General features: G+C 38.9%; 1 protein-coding gene across 1 annotated transcript; it reads left to right on the forward strand.

Moving 5' to 3' along the window:
* Positions 1-220: 220 nt before the first annotated feature.
* On the forward strand, positions 221-15,888 carry slc2a15b (solute carrier family 2 member 15b). Its single transcript, XM_077525357.1, has 12 exons — positions 221-265; positions 1,733-1,831; positions 5,986-6,146; positions 6,243-6,367; positions 6,574-6,719; positions 6,796-6,928; positions 7,934-8,121; positions 10,431-10,541; positions 10,752-10,853; positions 12,022-12,097; positions 13,531-13,658; positions 15,115-15,888. Exons 1-12 carry the CDS (start codon positions 221-223, stop codon positions 15,328-15,330), a joined length of 1,530 nt encoding a protein of 509 aa, XP_077381483.1. The 3' UTR covers positions 15,331-15,888.
* Positions 15,889-22,124: the final 6,236 nt, after the last annotated feature.

Raw genomic sequence — 22,124 nt, forward strand, 5'->3', positions numbered from 1 at the left:
CTGTCTATACTAGTGGCATCCTGTTGTGTCACGTGACATGAGCGTGTGCCGGGCAGCTTGGAGTCGATTAGTAGAACAAGCTTCCGCCCTCAACACGCCCCCAGATGTGTCACAGCGGCGGGGAAAAATACAAGTGAGCGTGCCCTAACAAAGTTTATAAAGATTTACACAAGTGCATTTTCCTCATTTCTCACGGGGGGATTTTCTTTTCACTGTCGAAATGGTGGAGGAGCTGTTGGTGTTGAACAAGGTTAAATTCAACTCGGTGAGTACTGAAATATCACTAAACTGATTCTTTCTATTTACAACTTTAACTTCACAGTTTTTATTAAATAATCTTTGGTGGATTTCAACAAATTCCCTTAGTAAACATAGAGAACGGCTTTATTTGTGCTCAGAAGAATATTACCTATTTAGAAACAAACAGGAATGGGGAAAAATATGGGGAATTATTTGTCTCGAAATTATTCACACAAATTCTATATTTTCACCTTTTTGGTATCCACAAATACATGCGATTTTCACATGTTTTTCAGATCCACAAACAAATGTGAAAATCACAAATATGTTTTTGGATTGGAAAAAAGTGAAGATCACAGATGTAGGGAGACCGGGGCTAGTTGTATCACAGGTAAGTTGTCACATTGCAATTTTCTTCTCCACCAGAGGGTGCAACGAAAAAGTGGAATACTAGTTTTCTTGGTATAAATGGTCAGGGGTTGTGTACTGTCTGAGAAGAGAATAGCTCATTGTGAGATGACATGAGCGCCAGTTATCTGTGTTGCACAACCCAAAGTAAACATTTTCACCTTCATATATTTTGAAACAGGCGTCATACATAGACAAATTCTTGCAGCAAATTATATGGACTCGTTAGAGGAGAGATTCAGGCATCTTGTTATGCCTCAGTCACTGCTTTATTTTAAGGTAGCTTTAAACTAGAGCAAGTATTAGCCAACATGGTAGTTTGGGGCAACTTGTCTCAGTCATTTTGGGGTTTGTTGTCACATATGCAAAGAATGGACCAGTGAAAAATGCAGCTCTGGCAACTCTGTTTACGTATGCAAGAATTGTTCTTCCGATGATGAGTCTGAAGAACAAAACAAAAAAAACTCCTGTTTTTCGGACTAATTTTTGGGGGGGAGCTTTATTTTTTGAGTATGTTTTTTTTCCTATTTTTCTGTTTATATATATATATATATATATATATATATATATATATATATTCTGTTTTACTGAATATTTTTTTCTGTCATAAAAAAATAATTTAAAAAAACATATTCAGAAAAACTGGAGAAAATTATTTTTTTTAAAAAGCAAACAGAAAAAAAATCCAAAAAACAGGAAAAGAACATTTCCCCCCCAAAAAAACAGAGCATCAACTTCTGTTTTTCTGAGTTTTTATATTATTTATTTTTTACCTCTGAACTCCAAGTGACCTGATGCAGACCACTGACCTGTATATATTTAGTTTACCACATTTTATTCATGTTTAACCTAAAATAAAGTACTTGTTTTTTCATTGTTTTTGATTTTCAAACGACAAACTAGCTAGCACTTACTTTAACTGTTTGGCAAACAAAACGTGTTCGTGAATCACAAAGCTATTTAAGTTGTGAAATGGACCACATGGATTTTTAAGACTTCAGCACAAATACTTCAGGGTTCCTCTCTACAAACAAATGTGGAAATACAAAATCTATATGTATATGTTTGTCTGTCCTCTCCTCAGAACCTGACAAAGTCACTGCTGGCAGTGGCTTTTCTGGCATCGTTTGGCAGCTCCATGCTGTATGGATTCAATCTTGCTGTGGTCAACTCGCCTGCGCAGGTTTCTATCACTACGACAGATGTTTACATTCTTTTAAAAATCTCTTGGAATGTCTCAAGTGCCTCTGTTATGAACCAACTCTGCATGTTGTCATTTGAAACAAACGTTGATGTATCCGATTATCATGTGGGGGTCATGTGGCTTTGCATGTTAAATTGAAGAGCACTTCCATCATGTGCCTTGATCAACCCTTCAATGCTGGATTTGAAACGCTGCTCAACCGGAGAGAGCAGGGAAACATTCCCGTTTCACCCCGCTCTGAAGCAAGCTGTTGGTGTGCAGCGCTAAATGTAACATTGTATTATATTGTACTATGATTTACAGTATTTTGCTGAGTCATTGTTTAGACTTTTGTCGCTGCAGCCATTATCCAGTTCAGGGTGACAGAGATGCTGGAGCATATCCCTGTTGACTGAAGTGGAGTAGACACAGTAAATTCTATAGAGCTGAAGGTCGTGAGTTTGAACCTTAACCCTTGAATGAGTTTTATTTTTTTCAATGTTTTATTTTACTCTCTTCCTATTGTGAAGTTAGTTTACTCTAAAACTGAGTCTATTTGGTCCTTATCTAAATAGAGACAAAATTGACTCTAATAGAGTCAAATTTAGACTACAGAATTTACTGTGTAACTTGGACTGATCATTTGTCAATCTCAAGACTTCATCTCTGAGGTCATCACCGTGCGATTGAATTGATTGCAAATCTACAAAATCCTTCATGGATAAAATATATCCGACCCTCTGCTATATAAAACAACTGTGTATAAAATGTCTGTGACGAAGCTAAACACAAAGAAGCATCTTTTTGTTTTTATCCACCAGTCTAGAGCAAGATCCCTGAGACCTTGCACGTCATGCAATATTACAAATTGACATGCTTCTAATGGGGTTAGGACAAAGCTTTAATCACGGTACATGTGACTTGTGGGACAATTCTGCATTTGTGGCACCAGTATTGTCCAAGTCACATTTTATTTGTGTTGCAGACCTCAGTTCATCTCCAGATGATACTGTGCTATCAAAGTTGTTATCAAGTGTGTATACTATAGAAAATGTTTTGGTTCACAGGCTAAATTCCAGATCAGGAGTGCATTCAGCCTTGTGACTGGCAGTTGGTCAGTCCTGTGTGGGCATACAGCACCTCAGTCGAATGGGATCAATTCCAACTTCCCTGTCACCCTGAATATTGAATCTTTAAAAATGAGGCATTGCCCTCAATTGTCCTTCAAGATTTAAGTGAATGACACCTTCACACAATCCCTGAATGGGAACTTAACCCATGCTTACTGTACAGATGTCATCATGCAAGTCAACTACAACACAATTGCCTCGCTCATGTGCAGTGCAAAACAAAGAAATCCTGCCCACAAAAATTGTTGCAGCAATTACTAATTCAATTAGTTTGACAAAGTTGAAAGTTGAGCCCCTTCTCTTTTTCACCAACATACAGTGGGTCCACTTCCTGCATGTCTAATTGCCCCATTCAGATTGATTAAGTCCATAAAGTGGATTTGCCCATTTGCTTTTAGAGGAATAATAAACAAGCACAGTTTTGTTGCACAATAGATTGCTAATGTTTCTTTCTGAGAATGAATGCATTGTGCGTCTTCACGCATAAACCAAGATGTTAAATCGGCTATATTTCACTGCGGATATTGCATCAAATACAGTATAGTCTTTTGTAAGTCAAACATTAGTGTCAAAGTGCCATGTTACCACAAAAGGTTGAAATACACACTATTCACTCCCGCTAAAATCGGAAATCGTCTTCCACAAAATGTGAGACAATTCTGTCAACTCTGACAAAGTTTAAGGATGAAAACAGTCCGATGTTAGCTGGGCATATGACAACTGAAAGTGCAAAGCCTAATTCCAATTTAGTTGGGATGTGTATAAAATCAAATGTAAATAAAAACAATACAATACAAAACAGGTATTTTATTTTAGCATTCCTCAACGTTTTTAGTCTTTTGTTTCCTGTCACAGCTTTTTTGGAATGTGTTATATGCATCAAATTCAAAATGAGAGAATATCCATCCATTTTCTGAACCGCTTATTCCTCACAAGGGTCGCGGGGGGTGCTGGCGCCTATCTCAGCTGGCTCTGGGCTCGGAAAGCCAGAACCTGGACTCAAACCCGAGTCCTCAGTACTGGGAGGCGGACGTGCTAACCAGTCAACCACTGTGCCGCCCATGAGAGAACATTTGTAAATAAAATATCAGTATGAAAAATAAATATCTTGTTTTTGCAGTAGATTGAAAAGGATAAGATCACAATGTATTCTGTTTTTATTTACGTCACCACAACGAGATTGGAATTAGGGTTGTACTCTGCAGTCCTTGATCTTGTAATGTAATGTAATGTAATGTAATGAATTGATTATTTTTATGTTCTTTGAGTGATTGATTTGCCTTCCTACAATTTATGCAGCTGCAAAGCACTTTGAACCACCCTTTGCACAGATCGTGCTCTACAAACAAACTTTCCTTACCTTGCTGTGTTCAAACATCTTCTCATGGAGCACAACAAGGCTTAGACAAAAGTGGTAGATTGTGATGTGTGCCTCAAAGGTAAAAAAAAATTAACAACAGAGCATCGCAATCATACAGCAGACAATAGATGGCAAACAAAAATGATTTTGTCATAGTGTAACTGGTTAGGCTTAAGTGGTTTGTTAGTTAGATGGTTTGTTAGTTGGTTAGTCGATTACAGTGATCACTTGATTCTGCTAGCTACTATACCTACTTACCAGGCCCATACACAACAGTATTGTATACATATTATTATGAGTGACTTGCTTTGGTAGTTTGGAAAGCCATTTGTTGCATTGTTTCGTGTGCAGTAGTATTTTTGTTCTAGTGATTCTTTCAAGGCAATATTGACTTATTATTCATCCTCATTCAACATTGTTAAAAAGTGAAACATTTAATAGGTGTAATTTCAACAAAACATTACATTCACAAAGGACAACACATTATCTCTGGGAAAAAAATTGAGACCACTCAAAATGATCAGTTTTCAGGTTTTATTTTATGTAATACGTGTGGTCATCTCACATTTTGACATGTATGCTGCATTCAAGGAAAGTCGGAAGTCGGATTTATCCCAGTTGGCTTTTCCCGACATGTAAGAGTTCGAGGTGAAAGTTAATAACTAACCAAGATGGCAAATAGCGCTGCATTTTTGTTTTTGTTTGTTTTTTTGTTTTGGTCGTCAAAACACATTTTGATCTTCAGCAAACTTGCATTCTCACAATTTGTATTAATTTATGTATTTATCTTATTTAATAAGCATCCCATAAGGTTCAGTAGTTCACCTGTTTGAAAGCGCTATATAAATAAAGATGACTTGACTTGACTTGACCGTATCATTTCATGCGGGAAGATAGCGGCATACTGTCAAATGTTTATGAATGAAGAAAGCTATCTAGTATTATACTCGAGTAAATTGTGTTTTACCATTGACAGTATGTGTTTCCAAAGGAGAAACCATTGTAGAATGACGTCACATTGAAGTCGGTCGGCGAAGTTGGGGTCCTTTTTTTTCCCGACTTCGCAAGTGGGATTTTCGCGTTCAAGGGGGCGATCCAGCCGATCCTGTGCACAGTTCCTGGTTTGAAGTTGGAAACGTCCAATTTCCCACTTGCCTCAAACGCAGCAGTAGTGCAATTTTTAACCAGCACTGCAGAAAAAAAGCATATCACTGGCGTCGGGTCAAAACCTCGCAAATGATATTTTTTCAAAAAATCTAAGTTTTTGGTTAGTCCGTGTGTGGATGTCATTGTTATGAATAAATGAGCAATCTAAGGTGTTGAAAACACCTTGCTCTCTTTGATGTTGCAAAGTTAATGAACATGCCATTTTTGGAGTGACCTGAAAAGTGATGAATTTGGAGACACAAGGCTTTGTCCTGATGCCAGCAATAAAGCACAACAATTCAGCATGATTTTTCTTTATTCAATGCAATTCAATTATTCATGTATTATTATGTATGCAGGTTTGCACCCATGTAACACTCATTTTGCTGAACTATTTGTGCATTTACTAACTTTAACTGAATTCCATCCATCCATCATTCCATCCATCCATCCTGTAAAATCTTCAATGCTTGGTGTGTTGACTACAGTAATAGCATTAACTTCTTTTCCTCCATTAGTACATCAAACATTTCTACAATGAGTCACTTCAAGAATCTTACGGCTGGATTCCAGATGAGAAGCACCTCACACTCTTGTATTCCCTCACCGTGTCCATCTTTGCAATCGGTGGAATGATAGGAGCCCTGCTAGTGGGAAGACTTGTAACCAAGTATGGAAGGTTAGTGTATTTGTGTTTTAAGTGTCATACTCGACGGCTACAGAAACGCCTCTTTTTTTAAATCTAAATTGAGTCCAAATGTGTGTGTCTAAATAGGAAGGGGACATTGGTGAGAACAACTTTGCTCGTGTTTATTGGGGGAGGTCTTATGGGCCTCAGCAGAGCATGGAGGGAGCCAGCCATGGTTATCATTGGGCGCTTCATTGTTGGAGTACACTCTGGTAGGCCTAAATGTCCCCTGAATATTCAAAAAGTAATCAACATCCTTAAAATAATTCAGTAAATTGGTTGATAATGTTGTGCTTGTTGTGTTATTTGGGTTGCTAAAACTAAACTAACATTTTTTAAATGTAAGTCAAATATCAACACATTTAAGTGAAAGGCCCTGCTGTATACTGTATTTTTTCTCCCTGCCTTCAATGGGCAGGTATCTGTCTCAGTGTGGTGCCAATGTACCTTGGTGAGATTGCCCCCAAGAATCTGCGAGGCTTCCTGGGTCTTATTCCAAGCATCCACATTTGTCTGGGGGTCTTCATTGCTCAGGTTCTGGGCCTCCAAGAGCTGATGGGAAAGGTATTGACAATAGTGGTGTTCAACAGGAGTAGAAAGTATATGTGCAGTCAAGTTTGAGCTGTATGTTTGTTTCCAGGAAGAGCACTGGCCTCTGCTCATGTCCCTGATAGTATTTCCAACCTTGGTCCAGCTGTTGCTGTTGCCATGGTTTCCTGAGAGCCCACGGTACCTGTTGATAGAAAAGGGAAATGTTCATGCCACCATTGCAGGTTTGAAATTTTCTGTTGTCCTCATTACGGTTGTGTATGGAAGCTCATTGCCGCCAGTAAAAAAAACAAATAAACAAAAAAAAAAAAAAAAAATCAAAAATTTATTTTCTTCACTGGCAGAGGCCCATTGGATTTTTTATTTTTTTTTATAATTCTTTTTTTTATTGTTTTATTTTTTATTTTAGCACAGCCAGAATCCGCCAGTGAAAAAAACATTTTGTGTTTTTCAGAATCTAATAATAATAATAATAATAATAATAATAATAATGATAATAATAATAATAATAATAATAATAAATTTTTAAAATGAAAAAAAAAAACAGCCTCCCCCTACTGAAAAATGTTTTTGTTTTTTTGTTGAAGACCTTTTCTATCCGCATGGGGTTCTGGTCTTCGCCTAAAAATAATGACAATAATAACAATCATAACAATAATAAATAAAAAAATTAAAAAAGGAAAAAAAAAACAGCCACTGGCGGATTCTTAAAAAAAAGATTTTTTTTTTTTTTTTATCATTTGCAAATTTTGATGGTGTTAAAAAAAAAATGTAAAAAAAAATCACTGGCTGATTCTGATGGTGTAAAAAAATAAAAATAAAAATAGAATAATAATACTACTAATAATACTAATACTAATACTAATACTAATACTACTACTACTACTACTAATAATAATAATAATAATAATAATAATAATAATAATCCCCCATTGGTGGAAATGGGCATCTGATAGTGAGGGGAAAAAAAAAGTTCCCCCTTTTTATTTTAATTTTATTTATTTATTTATTTATTTATTTATTTATTTATTTATTTTATGTATTTATTTATTTATTTTACTGGGAATGAGCTTCCATAGCTGTGAGTGACATATTAGTGCCGCGTAAGTAATTTCCTAATTTCCTAGAATTGCATCACTATTTGTCTTGATAACCAATCTCATTGATTGTAGTATATTGTAATCAAATTGTTCCTTCAACTACCAGACGCCATGTCCTGTGTCCTCCAGCTCTCAAGTGGTTCCGTGCGAAAGGCAACATCCAGTTGGAGGTGGAGGAGATGCAGGAGGAGCAACGCTCTTTGTCCTCCATCCAGACTGTATCCGTGTGCGGGCTCTTCATGGACCGATGCGTTCGCTGGCAGGTCATCACCATCGTCGTGGTCAACATCGGCATGCAGCTGTCTGGCATTGATGCGGTGAGTCGGGGAAACTTGCATTGACTCGCTCATGTTTGTACAAAGGCTGTGCAGTTGTTTTGGCAATCTGTACGCCTTCCTGTCCATACATCACAGTCCCACTAAGCAGGGGGGCAAACAACCACGCATCATTATCTTCAGGTCTCCTCTCGCAGCCCATTGGAGGGTTGACCCATCTACACACACTGCACTGTGCCAGTGGAATCTGTTCACGTGCTAGAATAAACTCCCAGCAGGGGTGCACCCCGCCGGGTCTGCCAGTCCCAGATGTTTCAGACTGCAGCAGCGGAACGTGAACATAGAGTGTTCTACATTTTCAAGCATTCATAATGAACACATGCGACTTTCATCCATTTATTTTCTTAACAACTTATCAGGTTAAAGGCCATAACAGCTTACTTGAGAGGCAAAACCTGACCATATCTGTATCTCCGTATCGGCCTGTTCTGTCAGTGGTACATGCAGCGCAGGGCTTTCCCTCGCTACGATGGTTCCTGTTCATTGTATTGTCGTCGCGGGGTTTCTCTTTCCTGAGGCATTCACTTTGCAGTTCATCACTGGGGACCATCTTCTTGATACATGTCATCAAGCCTTCCCTCTTTTGCTTAGTGTACAGTTTGAGGATGCAGGACTTGATGTCAGTGACTTTTATCTCCTTCTTTGGCCATTATTACATCAGCTGGGTACCTGATGACACAAAAGGAATAAAAAACAAAACTCAGCTGAATGGGAAGAATTTATGTACTGTATGTAATTAGTAGTGAAGGACCGATATGTTTTTTTCACGGCTGATACCGATTATTAGTAGGAGCCGATAACCGATATTTCAAACTGATATTAATTTGCAGTAAAAGAGAAAATTTTAGAATCATTTTTTTTTACTTTTAATTTAGACAGCTTTGTTAAAAAATTAAAACAGAAATTGTAAGGAGTTTCCAGGGTCATCAGCATATGTTAAGCTAAATTAAAAACTAAGCAAGTGTCATGATCCGTATTTGTTTAGTGTCGTATTTAGTTTTGCATTATGTTATATTTTGTTTTTTTGTGTTTTTGTCTTTCTCGTTATGGTTTTGTGTCCACATGTTTGTCAGCCCCTGTGTCTAACAATCAGCTCCCTCAGCCACTTGTGTTATATGACCAGGTGTTTCTAATTATCTCGTTGCTTTGCTTGTATTTAGTTCCTGGTTTCTGTTCAGTTATGTAAACATAAAATGTAGTTTCAGTTAGTTTTCGTTTTTTTAAAAGCATTTTTGTTTTTATTTTATTTCAGTAACAATATTGTTTTTTAAATTTTAGGTTGATTTTTTTTCATTAGTTTTAGTTAACTAAAGTAACCTTTAATGGCACCTGTTTTTCGATACCCTCCCTTCTTAGTCAACTGAGTCAAATGCCATTTTTAGCATATGTCGCGGGCCACTGAAAAATGGACGCCATAGTTTGGACACCACTGGTCCAACAAGTCAAGTATTTCACATTCTGTGAGTGGCTGACGACCAGTCCAGTGTAACTCACATAAGCTATACAGAACTTCAAAAACGACCAGATAACGTTGATACCGGAAACGTTTTGAAGTGGAGACTCCATCTGCCATTTTACGGACTACTTTGTCGTTTAATTGGACGTGTTACAAACCAAACCAGGATGGGTATAAAATGTGAATGAGATTAACTTCCCCAGTTTACCCTTCACTTTGGATGTTAAACTCTGGATTGTGACCTTCAGATTCATGATATTCACAGCAGTGCTCAGCTCACCTTTTCCCTGACAGGAAGATTATTAACAGGATCCAAGTGGAGCTTAGACGACAGTTGGGTCTTAGTTGAGAAGATTCAGCTGAGTGGTTGCAGGAAAGTGTCGGGAGCCCTCAAGGTGCCTCCCTTGTACTGCACCTTGAGGGATGACATCGACCCAGGAGCTGTTTGTAGCGCCCACTGGCTGCTCTTTTCATCCTGCTGCCACAATGAGATTAGTCGAAAACTTCAAGATGGAGTCCTAAATCGCATTTTATTGACAATTATTAATTATGGAATTATTGTATTTAATTGGTTTCATTTAATCGTTCCTTCTGTTTGTTCTCCGTTTCATCTAAGTGTGTACATGCATGCATGGCAGCTTGACTCGGTTACTTAATCAGAACAGGGACATTTAATCACACCCACCACAAGTTTGTCCACAGTGCCTCAGCGGTAGATGTTGCATCAGCAAAATATGATTCATGGCAATATACAAATGAATTTCAAAGTGAGCCCTTGTCACATGCTGTCCACATGTTGATGAACAATGTCTTCATTTCCACTTCTCAATTTCAGATTTGGTTCTACACAAATGATATATTTAAGAATGCTGGAATTCAAGAGCCCCATATTCAGTATACTACCGTGGGAACTGGAGCTATTGAGGTCATCTCTGGAATGCTGGGTGTGAGTGCACACACGCTAAGAAATCCTACTGTCAATTGTGACGTGAATGCATCACTATCGTGCTTCGCATCCTGCCACATTTAATTGACAATTAACGGCAAACATAAAATTGAATGTAGTGATTGAGAAAATGAAATGATGAATATATGACTTAAGCTGCAGTTACATGCAGACACATGAATTGACAGCACCTTGTTTCCCACCTTGCAGTGTTTTACAATTGAGCGTGTAGGTCGAAGACCGCTGATGATTGGAGGTTACATCTTCATGAGCCTCTGCTGTGCCGGGATCACTGTGTCCGTCCTCTTCCAGGTACACCGCCGTCCTATTTGTCCACTTAAGTTCGAGTTTTTAACTTTAAGATGATTTATGGACTTTATATTTCTTTGTGGTATGATTCTTTAGAGTCCATAATAACTACTGACAATGAAATGAATTATTGTTGAAAGTCTATTGGTCCCTTTTATTATTATTATTATTATTATTATTATTATTATTATTATTATTATTATTATTATTATTATTTAGTGTTAATTTTGTCTGCCATTTTTAAATTTAGTCTCAGTTTTAGTCCAATTTCAGTCACGCTTGTTAGTTTTTATCACAGTTAGTCAACCTCATCTCATTTTTATTTAGCCCATTTTTAGTCGACTATAAATCTAGCATTTTAGTCTTTATTTTAGTCCAAGAAAACATAATTTTATTCGCCTAGTTTTAGTCACCAAAAACTGTCAAGATTTTAGTCTAGTTTTCGTCAGAATAACCATTTTACCCCTGTATATTTTTTGGTCTGCAGATTATACTGAACCTTTTTAGATCTAAAACTTTCACATCTATTTTCGCATCTTTTTGATGGAAAACAACTTGACACACAATTACAGTGGCTACTATGTCTCCATGCTATGAGCTAGTAAGTTAGCCAGGATTAGTTAGCAGTCGTATTAATATTGTTGGAACGTTATGGCCGTTGGAGTAATGTAAATTTATAACTATAATTTACTTTTTTTTTTTTTTTTAACCTTTCACCGTGAAGCCACCTCCTGTCTGTCCCAAAATCATGTAATTTCCATCTCGTTTTTGTTGATGAACTAAAATGTCCATAGATTTTAGTCCAGTTTTTATTACGTGAAAGACATTTTCGTCTTGTCTTCATTAGTCAATGAAAATATATTGATTTAGTCCCAGTTATTGTTTATTAATGAGGGTTTTCGTGTAGTCTAGTGTAGTTTTAGACCGGTGGAAAAATGTGCGTTGGCGGAAATTATTTTTGTTTATTTTTTGTTGATGAAATTATTATTATTATTGTTATTATTGTTATTACAACGAAGACCTACAAAATGAAATGCTTGGGATAATTTGTTGAAGTTTCATCAATCAATTAGTGTGACGTTTATTTTCTTATTGTACTTTATAGTCATTTACATTGAATGAACGATTGAATCATAGTAAAATGATATTACATTTGTTCGGCCAATCACAGGACCAGTTGTCCTTCATGCGCTACATCAGCGTGGGCTGCGTGGTTGGGATTATTGCTGGCTTCTGCATCGGTCCAGGTAAATGCTAAATTAGAGCATCATTTAGTCACTGTTGTTTGTTTCCAGTTTTTGTTGTTTTTATTGTATTACTTACAGGCTCCCCCTATAGTTAATGTAGCAGAGCTTTACTTTTTACACTTTGGCCAGTGGATTAAAATGAATGCAGGATCAAAACTGAACTAAATCATTTTAGCCCAACTACGGGGTCTAGCGCAGTGCGAAAGGTAACACTGCCTCCTCCTGGACACACAGGCTGATGATGCAGCTTTGCACCATCACCTCCCTCTCTCCTCCTTCTTCGTCGTCTTCTCGCCTGCACACAGATATTGTATTTCATTAGTCTTGTAAATTAGGAAGTCTTAAGTGCCACACTACATCCATTCCCACAGTCATTTATACAAGAGAAAGAGTTGAGTGAAGTGAATTAAGAGGCAATCATTTACAACATTGGGAGCCATGTTGAGTGGACCTGCGAGGATGATGAATTGGGGAGAATCCGGCATACACAACGTCATTCGTCAAGCAGGCAAAAATCTATACTTCAGCACACAGACGAGGGCTTGTGTTGCCGCAATTAGACTTTTAATGGCTCATTGTTCATCAGCTCGGCGTGATGAATGCAGCTTCCGTCAGACTAAAGCCTGCACGCGCCATGACGCCTCCCATACATACCACAGATGTTGACAAATTACGGCCTAGTTATTAGCCTGACAATATTAAGCCTTCATCTGCGCAATTATCATGCGCAGATAACGAGGGCGACATTTGTAATACTTAACGTTAGAGCATTAGAGAGAAAATGCATATTTCTCCTTCATCGCTTTCACTTTTAACAATGAAGGATCGTGTATTTAAAGCCAACAGACAATCTAAATGTGGAAAAAGCAAGTATTGATTAAGGTATTCTTCTTATGGTCTTTTTCCAACTTGGCAAACGTCCTCGTCACAAAATAAAACACATAATGAAAAAAGAATGACAATGTTCTTGTCTTCTTCTGAAGAAATGTTACTGTTTTGATTTCTGGAAAACTATTTACCGCTAAAATTTACAGCACCTGCTGTGCTGTTGACTAATTCACAGGTGTGGCTGCTGTAACGTCGGTTATTTACATACTTTGGAAAGTCAATTGAGCAATCATTCAATATAAGGTCTGCATGTACTAGAACGCTCTTGGTTTTCACAAGTTCAATTCACCACACTAGTAGAACATCCATTCATCCATTTTCTTGACCGCTTATTCCTCACAAGGGTCATGGACTAGTAGAACAACTTAAAAAAAAATCTTAGTGACATAGTGCTACTAGTGTACTGATCTGTCTTAAGATGGATATTAAGGTTATCAAATAAATACTTAAATCGCCTATATGGAAAGCTGTTTGAGTATTTATCAATGTACTAGTACCTTTGCTGTCATTTTGCAGACGTTGAGGTTTTTCACAATCTCTTGTAGCCGGCGTGCCCTTCCTGATCACTGCGGAGCTGTTCAAACAGTCACACAGACCAGCAGCTTACACGATGGGAGGCTGTCTCAACTGGTTGTCCAACTTCACCATTGGCTTCGTCTTTCCCTTCCTTGAGGTTGGAACACATTCATGTTTACACTCTTAATGAGTCGTGAAAGTTGCGATCTAAACAGTTTTTTTGCGTGGAGCTGTTTTGATTTGGCCTGGAGAACTTCATGAGTCTGACATCAAACTGAACAAAGATCTTTATTGGCAAATGTTATGGTAAATACAAATTCATTTAGGTGTTCTTGACAGATCTCTGAAGCAAAGATATTTAAACTGGGGCTTGGTGACGGCGGACATGGCGTGCAAAAGTGTTCCTTGGTTAGCGTGATCGCTCAAACTGCTCCAGTCTTCAATAGAATTTGCTGTGTAGGCTCCAGCACAGAGATTATTGTTTGACATTAGACAAAATATATTTCAGGAATCAATATGTCACATTAATTTTACCCCTAACCCCTGAAAGAAAGAGAGGGAGACAAATCCAGACATAAAGACAGCAGTTCAACATAATCACACTTCAAGAGATGTTTTTTTAGGGGTGTCATGCGATTAACTTTTTTTTTTTTTTTTTTACGTAATTAATCACATGACTTCAGTGGTTAACTCACGATTAATCGCAAATATATCTAATATTTTTTTACGTTTACATACTCTTGTTAACATAAAAGTGCAAAAAATGTTCAACTAATAGAAATATGGATCCATCTTGTAGTCATTGACAGCAATTTCATAATAATTCATAAAATTGAATTTCAAATTAAAAAGATGTAAAGTACTGTAAAAAACGAGTGTGATTTTTCTGCCACTAGATGGCATAATTGCATTTGTAAGACGGTGACAACGCAGTGCATTTTTCTTTTCATATTAATGAGAACTATCTCTTCTTTAACATGAAGTAACTTGTGAACTATTGCTCATTTTTAAAATTGTAAAACTCAACTTGACCCCTATTGAGGACCAAAACTGCCAAAATTAAAAAATAAATAAATGACTAAATAAATAAATAAATAAATAAATAAATAAAAGTGAAAATAAAAACAGATACAAAAAATAGAATTCAAAAATTAAATACAAATGTATTTATTTATGTAAGTATATATATATATATATATATATATATATATACACACCGTAGTTCTTTTTATTTCCATTTATATATATTTTTTAATACAATTTTCTAATTTTATATTTTTTTTTTTATATCCGCCTTTATTTTCACTTGTAGACATTTATTTATGTATTTATTTATTTAGTCATTTATTTATTTTGGCAATTTTGGTCCTCCATAGACACCAGTCTCCACAAATATATGCATTATTATTAAATCTATTAGGTCTAAATTTTAACATCGACCTGTCTGCTGTGTTGCGACTGGAATTCTCCCAGTACAGGCTTTCCAAGTAAGGGGCGGTCATTGATCACGTAATAAAAAATTAGAGGCGTTAAAGGAACTTTAAATTAACTCAAAATTAACACATTAATTTTGACACCACTAATTTATTTTCCTTCCTATATGTCCTCTACAGCTGGCAACTGGTCCTTACTGTTACCTGATCTTCTGTGTGATCTGCCTGGGAGTGGCCATCTACACCATCTTCATCATTCCCGAGACCAGGAACAAAACCTTCATGGAAATCAGTCAGATGTTTGCGTCCAAGAACAACATCCTTGAAGAGGAGCTGACATCTAACGGACAACTGAAAATGTCTCTCATGAACGGCTACGGGACGCTGGGCCATTAGGATGCAAAGTAAGAGGTGGACTTGCTCACATTGGTCTGATGTCACCATGACAGAGGTATAAAAAAAAAAAAGTTTTTGTTAAGGCAAAAGCAGTATGGGCTCAACTCATGTGACTGTCCTTGTGTTTTACAAGCAACAACGTTTCAAGAGAATCTTCTTTATACAGCGTGTGACTCCAAGGTCACATGGCAGTGCGTCTCAAATCAAGTGTCCAAGCATTTTAATCGCCATTTATGCAGGAAATTTGTTCCACGGCCCTTCCTGCGCATATCTGAACGCACCCCCTGACCATTCATGAGCATTCACATCATACTGTACGTACCTGTATATAAATATGACACCTCAGAGGGGACATGCTCACTGTAGTGTCAGTGTGCACTTTGAATGTCTTCACAAAAAAAGAACTTTTTTTTTTTTGTTCTTTTCTCACGCTCCAAATGTGATGTTTGTCTCTTTTTATTTAAGAGAGATGGATATTGTGGCTACTGTAGTAGTCATTTTATGTCTTGAGTTATTTATCAGCACGCCTGTTGGTGTTTTAAAATACTTCTTTGTAGAAAAAAAAATGTGTAGCCAAAGACAAGAACTGTTCAATAAAATTAAGAATTTATAAACCATTAATGTTTCAAATGTTTTATAACTTTTTTGGCATTCTCCTCTTTGTGTCACTTGCCTATGGGCCAGCGTTATTGCTTAATAATGCTCCATTTCTACAGCTTTAAGCTTTTTATTGCTTCTAAAATCTCTTTCCAAGAAATACTGCAAGTGGCTGGTCAAAACGCATTTATTTATTCATCAGCTGTGGACTTAACTACTCTGTTCATTCGTTATCTCAAAAACAGATCATAAAAAATAATCCCTGAAGCACCCAGAAAAATGATTTGTAAAAAATCCTGAAAGTATTACAGCCATATGTTAAAAACATTTCTAATAAGCCATATTTGAATTTTAACACCATACATTTGATGTAATAAATTCAAACACGCAACAGACATCATGTGGTCTACATGTATGAGAACCAACCAACCATGTTATTCCATCATCAGCACGGAAATGAGACATTAAAACGTGATGTCCACCCCTGCTTCACATTGTGTTGCGCAACTTTCCTCTCGCCCAGTGTGTGAAAGCCGCCATTATCATAAACGTGCTCGTCTGCAGCCTGGATAACAAATGCACCATGTGTCATATGACGTTGATAGTCACACAGAAGACTGAAGGATCTCTTTCTCTCTGCCTTTCGGCGAGTTGATCCATCTGTCGGCCCCCCTGCAGAACTAACACACTCGAGTACGAAAAATATTGTCACATGCTTGCGTGTCCAGGACTGAAAGTAAGACGTGGAGGGGGTCACTAAAGAAATTCACAAATAACGCACATGTAACTGAAAGGATTTCACACACTACTGAAATGTTCTCTTAAACTAGCATTTCAGTTGTGTGCGAGACAATTTTAGTAGAGTGTCATACTGTAGCGTTTCAGTTGTATGTGTGAGAGTTTCAGTAGTGTGTATGAGAGCATTTTAGTATGTGACAGCAGTGTGTATGTGTTTCAATAGTGTTTATGAGAGTGTTTCAGTAGTATGTGGTAGGATTTCAGTTGAGTGTGAAAGTCAAATATGCAATTTGATGCAAAATATTTAGCAATACATTCTTATTGTGGACACAATGATAGCAAATACTATCAGTATTAACCAAGATCTTTTATGAAACAAAGACGAAATCTTTTGTAGTGCAAACCTTGTGTTTATAGTAGATACAGCACGTGCTAATGTGCCAATAGCTAAATTTGAGCTGGCTAGCTTAATTACAGTATATAAACAAATTAACCTTTGCTCAACAAACTAGCGTTTCAAAGTACAACTGTTTAGTATAATGCTCTTCAAATGCAGTAATTATTTACCGTGTACACCCATGACAAGTTGTAGAATGCAGAAACTTTATTTGTTGTTGTTGACGTGTTGCTCTCGCTCGTCCCTCCTCCCGCTCTCGTCTGTACTTCCATACCGAGCGGCGCACGCTACGTAACATCTGCCCAGCTAAACAACATCCGGGCTAGAGGGCAATCTAAATAAAATAACTAAATTTGTGAATGTAATCTAATAACATTTTGCAACTGTATGCAAACATTTACAATGAGAGCATTTTAGTAGGGTGTGATAGCTTTTCTATTGTATATGTGAGCATTTCAGTAGTGTATGAGAGCATTTTACTAGTGTGTGATAGCATTTCAGTCTACTGTATTTGTGTGAGAGCATTTTAGTGGGGTGTGATAGCATTTCTATTGTATGTGTGGGGGTTTCAGTTGTATGTGTGTGTGACAATTTCGGTAGTGTATTAGAAAAGATGTTAGGGTGAGGGCGTGGCATGGCTAGTTGTTTGTTCTTAGTTTTTAGTTGTCTTTCATGTTGTCATGTTTGCTTTTATTTTGCAATAATTGTTTCCTCTTGTTTCAGAAGCTTTACTTTCTGCCTTCGTGTCTCATCATTATGGGGATTGTCTCCGCCTGTGGCCCATTCCCTGTGTATAAATTGTCTGCGTGTATCACGGGTGTATATATGATGCACTCACAATTGGCTCCTAGTGGCAGAGCGCAGCCATCTTGCATTGCCTTTGTTAACGACAACTTTTGTTTTTTTTCACTGAAAACATTGTCATCAGTATTACACCATGATTCCTGTTTGGAATAATGAGAGCCTCTTAAAGAATCAATTATTCAGAGAATATGATCTCAGTTCATGAATTGTGACTTAGAGAGGTTAGGTTAACATTTTGCAGCATTTTTTCCCCCCCTAATAGGCTTTGCTTTCATTTCTTTGTTCTGACATAATGATGCAGACGAATGTTTGAGTATCATTGTGATATAAGAGAAAATGTCTAATCACATTCTTACCAATGAACTGTTCATGTAGAACTTCTGTCAGACTTATAGTACAACTGTACTGTATGCCACACATGGTGTAATTTTAGACAGAAAATAATGTGAAAACGCTGCAGAAAAATTAGTGTTTTTGAGTTAGGTGCACTTATTGCGAGTGGCAGGTCAAGATGGCCGTCATTGGCTTCACTTTTCGAGTAGTAGAAAGTGGCGTTGTGAATCCATCAAGTCCTTTGTCACATCGTCTCATATCCTGCCACGTCTTAAACCCATGTCAGGGAGAGAGCAATTTAGTAGTGTGCATAAAAGGAATAAAATGTTGGAGCGCATGTGAGAGCATTTCAGTTGTGTGTCTGTATGTGTGTATGTTCGTGTTTCAGTCGTGTGTCAGAGGTCACCCTCAATCCTGTCCCTGATGGCCCTTCATACGCTAGTGCTATAAACATCAGCTAATTTTATCTGTTTGACCGTGCGGTCCAATAACTATGTTTATCTCAGCAGTTTCTGCTACAGTCAGCTGTCACATAAAGAACGAATGAAAAAGGAGGGCAAGCCAAAAAAAGGAGAGGAGTGGGCCAACCTTTGGAGTTGCCGGATTGCCGCTGGATGACGAAGTGTTTCAGTCCATGAGAGATGACCACAAAGTGTGGCTGTACATAATACAAACATCCTGCCCGACAAAGTGCTCCTTGTCACTCAGCCTACACGCCGTATGAGTTGCACGGATAAAATTAGCGCATTATGAAACACGTGACGCGCGCAGGCCTCCGGCAGACCCAGTCGATAAATCAGCCAAATAGCATCACAGGCTGGCGCAGGAAGAAGTCCAACAGATAAAATGCTCTCCCACACAACAAAGCCACACTCACTGTGTAATTAATTGCAACAAATTACCTCTTCCTCTCCCTGTCTACCCCCACCTCCACCCCTCATGCTGCACTAACGAGCACACTCCTCACGTGCGCGTCTGACGGAAGCGCACACGCGCGTGCGCAGGCCCGCTCTGCAGCCTTCATAAGTGCCTTTAATGTGGCTTATTGCGGCGCACGGTCCCCTTAGCCGTGGAAATATTCGCGTGACGGATGTGCTTTGTCGCCAGCGCTCCCCAGCGGAGGGCCGCTGCTGTCAGGGAGGAGATGATGACATTAACAGGGAGGCAAGGCGATGACAAATGCCTGTTATCAGCGAACGAGGCCGGTGACAAATCGAACGGCAGCGCCCAGGCAGCCCCGGCGCGGTGTAATAAAAAAGAAGATGGATGGCACGCCCAGACAGGGCCCGCGTTAATGCGATTTCCACTGCTCTCCCTGACTCCCAATTAAGGCTGGGGGGTGTCGAGAGAGGAGATAGACTGTGTGTCTTGTGGATGAGAGTGGCTCGGGATGGAGAGGATGGAGAAACATGAGGCATGGAATAACTCAACACATGCCTCCGCCAAGGCAAAAGTCGCATAGTGTTTCCCCGCTAGCATCCGTGCCCCACTATATTGCGGATTTTGAAGCAATCATTCTATGAGTTTTTACGGCATAGAACTTTCAGTGTAGTGCCACGTTGCGCAACAGCACGCTAGCCAGCACTGAGCTCCACTGGATGAGATGCGGCATCATTAAAGGCAAGAAGAAGAGCCAGAGAAGGGCCCCAACTACTGTAAGCTCCAGGAGTTGTTGTTACAGAGCACGTGCATCTGAGTAAACCCTCTGCTTGTGTGCATTTTTGTCGCTCCGTACGTGTTAAATTAGGAGTTTGAAGGTCTACACAGTAATTATCAGAACATTCTGTGCTAATTTTCATTAGCCAATAAATAATTACAAAAGCCCAAGTCATCCATCCATCCATCATCTACCGCTTATCCGTGGTCGGGTTGTGGGGGCAGCAGCTTTAGCAGGTAAGCCAAGACTTTTATCTCCCCAGCCACTTCAACCAGCTCCACTGGTGGGCGTTCCCATGCCAGCCAAGAGACATAGTCTCTCCAGCGTGTCCTAGGTTGTCCCCGGGGCCTCCCGCCTGTGAGACATGCCCAGAATACCTTTCCAGGGAGGCGTCCAGGAGGCATCCGAACCAGATGCCCGAGGCACCTCAACTGGTTCCTCGCAACCCAGCGGAGCTGCGGCTCGACTCTGAGTCCCTCCCGGTTGACCGAGTTTTTCACCCTATTGCTAAGGGAGAGCCCGGACACCCTGTGGAGGAAACTCATTTTGGTCGCTTCTATCTGGGCTCTTGTTCTTTCAGTCACGACCCACAGCTCGTGACCATAGTGAGGGTTGGAACGTAGATCGACCGGTGAAACAAGAGCTTCGCCTTTCAACTCAGCTCCTTCTTCACCACAACGGACCGATACAGAATCCGCATCACTGCAGACGCTGCACCGATCCGCCTACTGAGCTTCCTGCTCCATCCTACCCTCACTTGTGAACAAGAACCCAAGATACATGAATTCCTCCACTTGAGGCAGGATCCCATCCCCAACCCGGAGAGGGCCTTTTCCGACTACGGCCCATGATCTCGGATTTGAAGGTGCTGATTTTCATCCTAACCGCTTCACACTCGGTTGCGAAACGCTCCAGTGAGAGTGGAGATCACGGCTTGAAGAGGCCGACAGCACCACATCAAAAGCAGAGATGCAATGTTGAGACCACCAAACCGGACCCCCTCAATGCCTTGGCTGTGCCTAGAAATTCTGTTCATAAAAGTTATTAACAGAATCAGTGAGAAACCTTGGCGGAGTCCAACCCTCACTGGAAACAAATTCAACTTACAATGTGGACCAAACTCTGACAACAGTCGTACAGGGACCAAACAGCCCATATCGTGGTTCGGTACCTCGTATTCCCAAAGCACCTCCCACGGGACTCCCCGAGGGACGTGGCCGAACGCCTTCCAAAGACCGCAAAGCACATGTGGACTGGTTGAGCGCACTCCCATGCACCCTCAAGGATCCTGTATTTCTATATTTTTATTAAAACAAAAAAAAAAAAAAAAAAAAAAAAAACGACACTTTACAAACTAGTTGTTTTTGAGGGGAGGCTGCAAAATTAAAAACATAAATAAATAAATAATGCCAATGACCATGACCTTTTTTTTCAATGGAGAACAATGATCTATACGTTTTGTTTTTTTAATTACGAGCATGTAACTGTATTTGAATTTTGATCTGAATCAAATCTGGAAGGAAAATTATTAAATTATTGTTATTAACTCAGATAACATTTAACTGGGTGCTTGGGCGAGTTAAATCAAAATTTGGAGCCTAGTTTGATGTTATAACATCTCTGTCAACATAGTGTACATAATACAAATTAGTTCAAATCCATTATGATTAAACAGTGTCAGAACATGTGATGATCTTTTAAAGTGATCTGGATCTGATGTGGTTGGAAGCTTATTTGGACAGTACAACTGCTCATCTTACATATACACAAGAAATCTGTTTGAATCACAAAACATTTAACGATAACGAGAAGTTGTACTTAACCAAAACAAACAAATAAATCGACATTTATTCAGAATTCACATCTTTGGTAGCAGTAATAAGACCAAGTGAACCTTTCCATTCTTTTTAAAATGCTCGCATGTTAGGAAGAACGAGGCTGCGGGCTGAGATAAAGTGGAGCTAGCGAACACGCAGCTTTAATTTTCTGCAGGGCCCATCTGCTCCCTCCTTTCTATCCTCGCTTTTACTCACATCTCAATCACAGTCATGCCTCAGAGGTAGTAGGTTGTTATGTGTCTCAGTGGCCAGGAGGAACATCATTAGAGTCTCTCAAACAGCGACAGTAATGAACAAACCCCCACACCTCTATGCCTTTACCCTCACGCGGTGAAATACTTCACTCGCCAGACAGGTTCAACTGCTCGTCTCCAGCTCCTTGATTAGCATTTATTAGGCGTGTCAGCAAAAAAGAACACGTTTAACTCCG

The sequence above is a fragment of the Festucalex cinctus genome, chromosome 6, assembly GCF_051991245.1.
Source record: "Festucalex cinctus isolate MCC-2025b chromosome 6, RoL_Fcin_1.0, whole genome shotgun sequence".
NCBI classification, from domain to species: domain Eukaryota; kingdom Metazoa; phylum Chordata; class Actinopteri; order Syngnathiformes; family Syngnathidae; genus Festucalex; species Festucalex cinctus.